We start from the raw sequence: 9,394 nt of genomic DNA on the forward strand, positions 1-9,394 counted from the left end.
ACTTATCTTGTCTTAACAAGCTTTAATAACTCACTTTCAGAGAGAGTAGTATATAAAAGAGAAAGAGAGAGATATGAGGTACTACTATTACTAATGCTGCTGAAATTGGTAGTAGTGCTTGTTCAATAGTTAAAGATGTGTGTGTATATATATTTGTAGAATGAGAGGAATGGGGTTTTTGTGGCATTAAATGGTTGATATGATAGGTTGCAAAGAGGGAGTAATGAACACTGATATTTTTTTTAATTGTATATTTTTATATATATTTGATTTAATAATGTAATGTGATTGTTGTTGCATGAGCTTTACCGTGCTGTACCGTTCGTTACTTTATAGAAATGAATCTTGATACGAAAACTGTACGAACATGAATGAATTTACATAAATGACACATATTTGAAGCTTTTTTTTTTCTTTTTCTTAAGAGAAAAATGCATGGCACTTGATCACAGATCTTTCGAAGTTCTCGAAGTTAAGACCCCACAAGTTGAGAATGGAAAGAAGAAAAATAAAATAAAAAATAAGATAAGATATGAAAGAAAGGATGGGATAAGCTTCTCGGGGATAGTGCGATCCCACTTATTTGTAACACATAGTTATGGATATTGTAAATTATATCTATGACTATGATTCTATATGTATGTTTCTCAGTTGAGGAAACAAAAGAAAGACTCTAACGTAGTTATTCTCAGGTAAAATATTACCGTCCTTGCTATATTTAATTAAGTCCAATATTTATGTTGGCTACCGCAAGAGACTTATTACAGCATATTGGTGATACTGCTTTGGTGGGCATATATATAAGTCCAATTAGAATGGTGGGCTTAAATTAATGATGACTATAATTTCCGCTATAGTTTGAGAGTAATGATACACTGTCTTTTAAAATAATGAGTTTTAGTTTTGATAAATGTAATTGATTAAACTAAAGTGATATATCACTATGTATAATATTTATGTACATAATTTGGGGCACATATAATTACTCGTAGTTTTATCTAGCACTCTTTTGTGACAAAAGTAGGACTAAATAACACATTTATTTTTACGTATAATTATATTTTTTTGTTGGGTAATATGACATCAATAGATTTGAAATATTGGCCTTATTGTTTCAATTCTTTAGCTTTACATTTAGTGATATATGATGTAAAATGAGATAATAAAATTATAACTTTTTTGATGACCTATTTGTTTCAATTCATTAGCTTTACATTAGTTGATATACGATGTAAAATGAGATAATAAAACCATAACTTTGATGACTTTTTCACTTTTGAAACGACCAATCATTTGTCATAATATCCTTCATTGATGTCATCAGCACTTTTAAGTCCTTTTTAGTTTTTAGCCTTCTATATAAATGTTGGTGAAATCCCAATTCTTTGAAATTAATGGTGAGATGACCTAATTTTAGGTATTGAATAATTTTTATGGTCTTGATCATTAATTTTTGTAACATATTCTAGTACTGTCCGTACGGACAACAAAGTCATTAGCCATGTTCTGTTTCATCAGTCTTTGTTACCGTTCTCACACTGATGAATATGGATAGCCTGACTTAAGACTGAGACTGAGATCCAAACTGACCGAGTGAGTGAAGCAGGAGATGGGCTATATATGTATGCCTACGCTGAACATATATATTGAGATTGGATCACAATATCTACGCTTGCAGAGAACAGAATGGGAAGTCACATTTTCAAATCTTACTACAAATATATCAAGAATCTAATCTCGAAAACAGAGACATTCTCCACTCCTTCACCTAACCAGATCTAAGTCTTTTAAGGTTCATGTTATATTAGTTATTTGACCAATGAGACCAATATCTAGTAGTTCATGAATGTTAGTCAATTATATATACTCTCTTAAACTGACCTTTAAGAGGGTTTTTAATTATAAACCAGATGCTTTCTAGGAAAACCCAGTTGAAATATATAAAGTTTATATTCATATATGTAGGTTTGAGAGAATTGATTGACCATATGCAAATAAATGCATTTTTGGCATAATGAGGATATTGACTATGAGGTGGCAAATTTTCCTCCCTTTGTGAAGAAAAAATTGGCTGAAAATAGAAAAGAAAAATAAGATGAGTAAGAGCCAGCACATTGGTTCATCCCCTGAGGACAGGATGTGCTGTGATGGGTTGGGTTGGTTAGTTTGATTGAAGAAAAAAAGAGTAACTTAACTCTCAGATGAACTTAGACCAATGGTGAGAAAATTGCCAACGGTTTTGCAGACAATGAGTGAGACTGCGAAAACGATACTAGCTATAGCTGGATTGTACTTGATCGGTTCATTTCATTTGTGGCTTCACATTTTGGCTAGAACAACTTGTGGATCATAGAATCATAAGGAAAAATTAAATTGTAGGAATAGTGTTTCAGAATTGGCTATATAAACGTATGTTAGATAAGAACAAAATTCTGCAATTACGACTAATTAATAAGAGGGCCTATCACAATTTATAGATTTTGTTCTCTTACAAAAAGTGTATCATGATGTCATTCAGATTCAGGAATCTGTTAGAAAGACAGAATTTTAAGCTTAGCTGAACAAAGTTAGACCTTCAAAATAGCCACTTATATATAATTTTTTATACATAAGAATAGGTCATTTATATATAATTGCCTAATGACTAATTATATAGGCACATAAAATAGCATCAAAATATAACACACGGCTTCGCTGTGTGTAATGTTTTCGCGCGCACACATATTCTTACCTTATCTAATTAGTCTAATATAGTATAGTGGACATTAGACTAGAAAATCTATTAGTACTAAGTACTAACAGTGACTTAATTGAGCCAGAAAATTTTAAGGAAGGTTAATTGTGTTTAGATATTAACCCAAAACAAGAATAACAAAACTCAACCGGTAGCTCTAGCACTAAGCACTAATATATAGATGACAATAACTCAAGGAAATTTTTTGTTTAGTTTTCCACATTTTTATTTGTTTTATAAGAATATAATACTAAATTCTTACCAAAAATGAAAATTCAGCATATTTTAATCAATTTAAAAAAAATACACCGGTTGTCCCTTAACAAAACTGAGATAAAATTGAGACAAAAATCACGAATCAAGAAAAATTGAAGAGAAAGTGAAATATCTCTTACTTTCTATTATTTGGAATATATTCATGTATAATTAACTAGTAGAAAAATCTTAATAGTTCATTCTCTAAGTGGCTGCTGGCCTATTAGATATTTGAATCAAAAGCAACTAAAAAAAGATTTAATATATAAAAAAAGTGCTTCTCATCAACATGTTCCACCCATACCCAATGAACCTCACATGATTGAATTTGTACTCAATAAATGATTTGAACAAATTAAAAGTGCATGTCAGTATTATTATATGTAAATCACTCGTGCGAAAATTTCTATCGTGACATATATATATATAGTACCTTTATGGTGCAACTCAAAAAAAAAAAAAAAAGTGTACCGGTGTAACTTTTTTTGTTTGCACTAGTGATCGTGTATATTGTAGTTATTTAGATTATTCTGTAAATTTAATTTTTTTTTTAAATAATTTATAGTACTGAAAACAATGTTCACAAGTCGGAAACACAAATCTGTTCAAAAATCGAACACAAAGCAGCCCCACCAGTGTGCTCTTTTTCAAGCCTCTACCATATAAATCCCCTTTAAATATAATTATAAGATTTGCTTAATATGTAATCATGGGTTTCCATTGTACCAGGATTTAAAATAGTTTTATTTCTCACAAATCGTTGGGTTGACTTTGTAGCTAGATATATTTTAATAAGCGTAATGGGCTTGTTTTTGCATGATTGTAAATATAAAAACCAAATTCGGTTAGATAAGATTGTCATCATATCAGCTCGTATATATACAAATATAAATGTCAGCCATTTAAGTACCTCAGTGCTAAAAAACAAACTCATATTATTCATTAGCAAAGAGAAACCAATTAGCAACATAGTCACAGTCATAACTAGTAACATTGTCTTTGATCGAAAATAAAGAGGATCGGTGGAATCTTCATAAATGGAATGAAGGAAAGCATGTACAATAAATATCCAGAAAATTTACAAGCATTAAGTCCTCAAAGAGTACTTTTAATAGAAAGGTATTCATCCTTGCAATGATTATATAAGAGTAATAATATGTACATACAAAGTATTATGCGTACTGTTATGACAATTATTTTCAATATAGGGGAGCTCATTTTAAGTCAATGTGATCAGTTTAAAGGCCCTCCCGAAACAAATTTGAAGCCCCGCTCCTATCTTTACCACCGCCACTTCCACCACCAGTGATAATAATAGTCTTTTTTTTTGTTTTTTATGACATGCGACAATAATTCTGTAGAACTACATTATTACCAATTGTAATACGAGTATAGAAAAGAAAAGAAAAGAAAAGAAAGTTGTGTGGGGTCATAAGGAAGAAAGGTAGTAAAGAGGGGATCCAAGGGGATGTGGTGCACATGAGAGCGGGCCAAGGAGGCTCTCACGTCACGGGTGGATGAGATGAGATGATCACTGAGTAGAGTTGAGTTGAGTTTAGACACAAAGATCAAAGAAAGAATGATTAAACAAGCTCAAAACAAACACACCGGGGCATTGAAATGGAGGCATTACTGGACAATTCAATGATTTGAATTTGATTGGACTCTTTTTTCTCTTCTTTCTCTGCACGTGGATTCATCACCTATTCTTAGCTGTCATATGAGACAGATTTTTGGCTATGTTTTTTTTTTCTTTTTGACAAATTCACCTTCAAACCCACTTCCCATCACTTCCATTAATTCCTTCCCATGCTTCCCCTTGGGAAGCAGTCACTCACCTTTTTATATATATATATATATATATTATTATTTATTTCTTTATTTATTGTTTGATTTAAAGTAAGTCATATTATATATGTCTTAACCTGTTGCAACTTCACATATATAATATGCGGGGAGTTCTTTGGTGCGGGCGTGCGGAACGCACGCCCCTACGGTTTTTATGTATTGTTTAATATATATGTTAGTTTATTATTATTATTGTTATCATTACGTCAGATTTTAGTCAGAGTTTTTATTATTATATGTTAGTTGTAGGCTGTTTTTATTAGTTTATTATTATTATTGTTATCATTACGGTTTTTATTATTATATATTAGTTTATTATAGTCAGATTTTATTAGTGTAAATTTTGTTGTAGTCAAATTTTAGTCAGAGTATTGTATCAATTAGTCAATTTTTGTATTAGTTTATTATTATTATTGTTATCATTACGGTTTTTATTATTATATATTAGTTGTAGGCTGTTTTTATTAGATGTCTTTAACAGTTGAAAAGAGTTTACATGACGACAAAAGTACAAATAATATTTATTATAAGTGGTATACACCACGAGATGAAGAAGCATATAAATATTTTTGTTGTAGTCAGATTTTAGTCAGATATTAGTCAATTTTTGTATCAATTAGTCATGTAGTCAGATTGTATCTATCTCTCTGCTTTTTTTTCTTTGATATATATGCTACACGTAATGGAACTTTGTTTGCAAGTGGGTGTGGTTCCATCCCTGTTATCCTTTCTTCTTCACTGAACTTTGTTTTTTCAAAGTTCAGCCGTGAGACAATTTGCAGTGATTTTGTTTCATTCTCTGGAGAAATGGGTTTGGTCTCATTCTCCATTTTCTTCTTCTCAGCTTGAGCTATACAGGTATTGAGAGAAGAGAGAATTTTTCTGGTTTTCGTTGAGGGAGGCGAAGAAAACAAAGTATTCCATGGTTTATTTGATTTATACCAAATGAAATGATATGATTTAGTTTCTGATATGTATATTATATATATTAGTTTCTGATATATATGCGTTTTATATCTCATGCTTCTACCTTGTCAATCTCACTCGTAACCCCTGCTTTTTTTCTTTGTTTTTTCAAAGCTCACATATATATGCGTTTTATATTAGTTTCTGATATGTATAATTCTCATCGTGTGAATTGGTGTGTATATTTTTTTTACACATGGTTAGTTATTTTAAAAGCTATGCCCACTTTCAAAATCAGTAGGGGTATGTAAATATTTCAATTATTTTACTGTTTTGTGACTATAAAGGTGGTTCTGATTGATTATTTAGTGTATAATTAGGGAATGTGAAGATGATAGAAAATTGATTTAAAGTAGGCAATGTAGTTTATTTGTTTGGGCAATGGTTGTGGTTTGTGAAATCAAGTTTGTGTTTTTGTTCATTTTAAGGGAGCATGTTTGATGTGAAATAAATTTGGAGGTAAGTTAAAATTTTCTTTATTGATGGTAGGTTATTATGGATAAAAAGAAGTTAAGAAAAATATTATTGGCATTGATTTCACACGAGGCTGAAATGAAAGTATTTAAACACGAACTTGCTTCTATAAGGCATGATGTTTTAGAGTTACTTCATAATTCGTTAAGAGACGCTGAAGATGAGATTATGTTAGACAAATTGGTTGAGGAAGCTATGCGGATAATGATGAAGTTGGAACGTGAGTTTAAAGAATCCTTTCTCTCAATCGAAGGTGAATGTTGCAGATAAATTATTGGGAAGCATTTCTTCTGATTCTATGAATGTTTTAATTGGAGATCTGGATTTTCAGCTGAGTGGTGAAGGTGCTACTAATGTTGACAGTGCTGGAGTTGACTTGCATCCAGGTGGGTTTGTTGATAGAAACTTTGTGGAGGATGAGGGGTTGTTTCATAATATGGGTCCGGTTGATAATTTGGAAATTGAAGGACAAGATATTTGGTTAGTTTCGTTGAATGGGAAAAGCGGAGAGGATGGCACGCAATTTAATAGTTCAGATGAAGTTATATTGTCAAATGCATGTGCCAACTTCGACTCAGGTGATTTGAAGCTGAAGCTTCATTCTGAGGATGAATACCATTTAAATATTTTGAAATTTGATGAGGTAGATGTAAAAGAAAAGGTGAGCGATGAATGTTACACAATGGTTACGCCAAGGAATTTGGTTGAGGTAGAAGTTGCGGGTGGAGATATTGATGTTGTAGGAGATTTGGTAGATGCGGCCGTGAATAATAATTTGGCTAAGGCAACATTTCAAGAGGAACAATTGGAAAAGTGTAGTCCTCGTATGTGTATAGAAAATCGTATGTCTACTGAGGAAATATTTGATAGTAATTTAGTGAATACGGGTGCTGAATTAGGTGACTTTTGTACGCATCTTGATGGAATCACGAATATGTTGACCTTTGGGAAGAGAAGATCCAACACTAGATTTTCTAGTGTGGAGGATGAAATAAGATGGCACTTCAAAGATGAGATGGAGTTGGTCCTTCAATACGGTGGTTCTGGATTTGATTGTCATATGTTCGATGTGAGAGACAATGAAATTGGATTCTTTAATGCGCCAGTGAGTTTCTATTTATTGTACTTTGAATTTTATTAATTATGTTATTTTGTAGTAAAGTGAGTATTTTGATATTGTGCATATGTGAATGGGATGTTATGTTAATTATTTGTATGTTTTAACAGCCGCTTCTAGGTTCTTTATTCCCAGCAAGGATAATTAATCGTGGGGTGTGGGGAGATCTGGAAGATTTACATGACTGGGAGAAAGTTATTGTGAATTATGTTCTTGACCCAACTTTGTCGGCCAAGTAAATTTTATATAGGTTTTTTTGTATAGAACCCTCATTTGTAATGTTTTTATCAAATGTTATAATTGTTTTATAAATATTTTGTACAGTGAGATTGTATTTCTTGGGGATAAAGTGATTGGGAGGAGGGCGGACTTTCTAACATTGAATGCACATCAACTGGTTAGCGCTAGAGTAAGTTTAATGGTGTGAAAGTTTTTTAGTTAGTTATATTCCATTATTTTTTAGTAATGTATTAATTTTGGTGACCAATATTTGTTTCAGGTTGTAAATTGTTTAGTGGAGATTTTATCAGCAGAGGAGGTTCATGGACGTGGTAAGAGGAGAAGGTGTTTGTGGATTCCGACAGTGTTATCGGTGAGTTTTATTTGGTTTTAATAAGTAATATAATATAATGTTGTTGTCTTACTAGTGAGTTGTATTATGTGTGATGTTTTTAACAGTACCAAATAACAAATGTTGGAGTAATTTCAATTGTTTGTAGCGTCCTAATCCGTACAATTTTTCTACTAAGAGCGAAGGAAAAAAATGGGAAGAGTGGTGTGGAGAAGTTGGTGATTGTGAGAAGGTATTGATTAGGAGTAGGTTGAAATTTGAAAATTTGGTATATTTTTTATTTTTTGGTATTCGCATAATGGGTTGTTTCGTTGTCATAGGCATATGCTCCTGTGCTTGCAAAGAGACATTGGTTTCTGGCAATTTTGAAGTTCGAAAAGAATCTTGTTGAATTGTATGATAACCTCAAAATTCCTTCGACACCATTTGGTCTTGCTATAATTGAGAATATGGTAGGTGTTTACTAGTGTTTTATTTGTGGTTTTTTAGCATGAATTTGATGAGGGAGATTGATTTTGAAGGTAGAAATTTGTTTGGAATAATTTCTTTTGTTTTAGTTGGAGTCAATGGACAATGCATTTAGTAAGACGTTGAAGGAGGTGCGAGGGAGTGATTTATGTTTCCGGGGTTTTCATATTGAGCAACCTGTATCTCACAGCAAAGAGTGCGTACAGTACGACTGCGGTGTGTATGTGATGAAGATGCTTCTGCAAGAATATGTGCCTGAAGTTCTAAGTCGACGGACAGATGATAAAATAGATGATTTGGAACTTGGGAAATGTGTAAGGAGTGGACCAACTAATGTATGTAGTTATTTATTCAATATATTTTGCTAAAGTATATTTTTGTTTTTTTACTACAATGTAACATTTGAATTAATTGTTCTGTTTGTGTCCTAGGTGGCGACCGAGTGGGATAGGCAACTTATTGCAAGTAGAATATTGACTTCCGGCATTAATAGAGTAAGAGATAATCTAATTGAAAAGGCATCCAAATGGTAGTGAAAGGAGTAGGGATATATACGGTATGTTTGAAGTCTTGTAGAACAAAATTATTTTGATATTCCTCATCAGCCATTTCTTTTGATTGTATTCCCCGTAAATTCCAATGTTTTATATTGCAATTGCCTTCAAATAACAAAATCAATTAATATAAAATAGCACTATGAAAGAAAGCAAATAATTGTAAGAACTTAAAAAATAAATAACTATGGTGCGTTTGGTTGCAAAACAAACATGGAATGGAAATTTTGATTATTTTGTTTGGTAGAGACATTGAAATGAGTTATGGAATAGAATGCACTTTATATCTTTTTGCGTAAAATACCCTTACTTTACTTTTGTAAATAATTTTAAAACTATCATTATTTTTTAATGTTAGTTTTTATTATATACACCATTTTTTGAATATATTATACTATATTTTATGT

General features: G+C 31.7%; 1 protein-coding gene across 3 annotated transcripts; it reads left to right on the forward strand.

Annotated features, from left to right (window-relative positions):
- Positions 1-7,275: 7,275 nt before the first annotated feature.
- On the forward strand, positions 7,276-9,081 carry LOC133829367 (uncharacterized). Of its 3 annotated transcripts, XR_009891719.1 has the most exons (6): positions 7,276-7,382; positions 7,505-7,629; positions 7,719-7,803; positions 7,894-8,197; positions 8,286-8,417; positions 8,523-9,081. XR_009891719.1 is itself a non-coding variant. In XM_062259141.1 (4 exons), exons 1-4 carry the CDS (start codon positions 7,293-7,295, stop codon positions 8,005-8,007), a joined length of 414 nt encoding a protein of 137 aa, XP_062115125.1. In that variant the 5' UTR covers positions 7,276-7,292; the 3' UTR covers positions 8,008-8,220. The 3 variants fall into 3 exon arrangements, 1 of the variants encoding a protein (XP_062115125.1); XR_009891718.1 differs by having other exon boundaries at positions 8,286-9,081; XM_062259141.1 differs by lacking the exons at positions 8,286-8,417; positions 8,523-9,081 and having other exon boundaries at positions 7,894-8,220.
- The last annotated feature ends 313 nt before the right edge of the window (positions 9,082-9,394 follow it).

Source organism: Humulus lupulus, chromosome 4 (genome assembly GCF_963169125.1).
Source record: "Humulus lupulus chromosome 4, drHumLupu1.1, whole genome shotgun sequence".
In the NCBI taxonomy this organism is placed as follows: domain Eukaryota; kingdom Viridiplantae; phylum Streptophyta; class Magnoliopsida; order Rosales; family Cannabaceae; genus Humulus; species Humulus lupulus.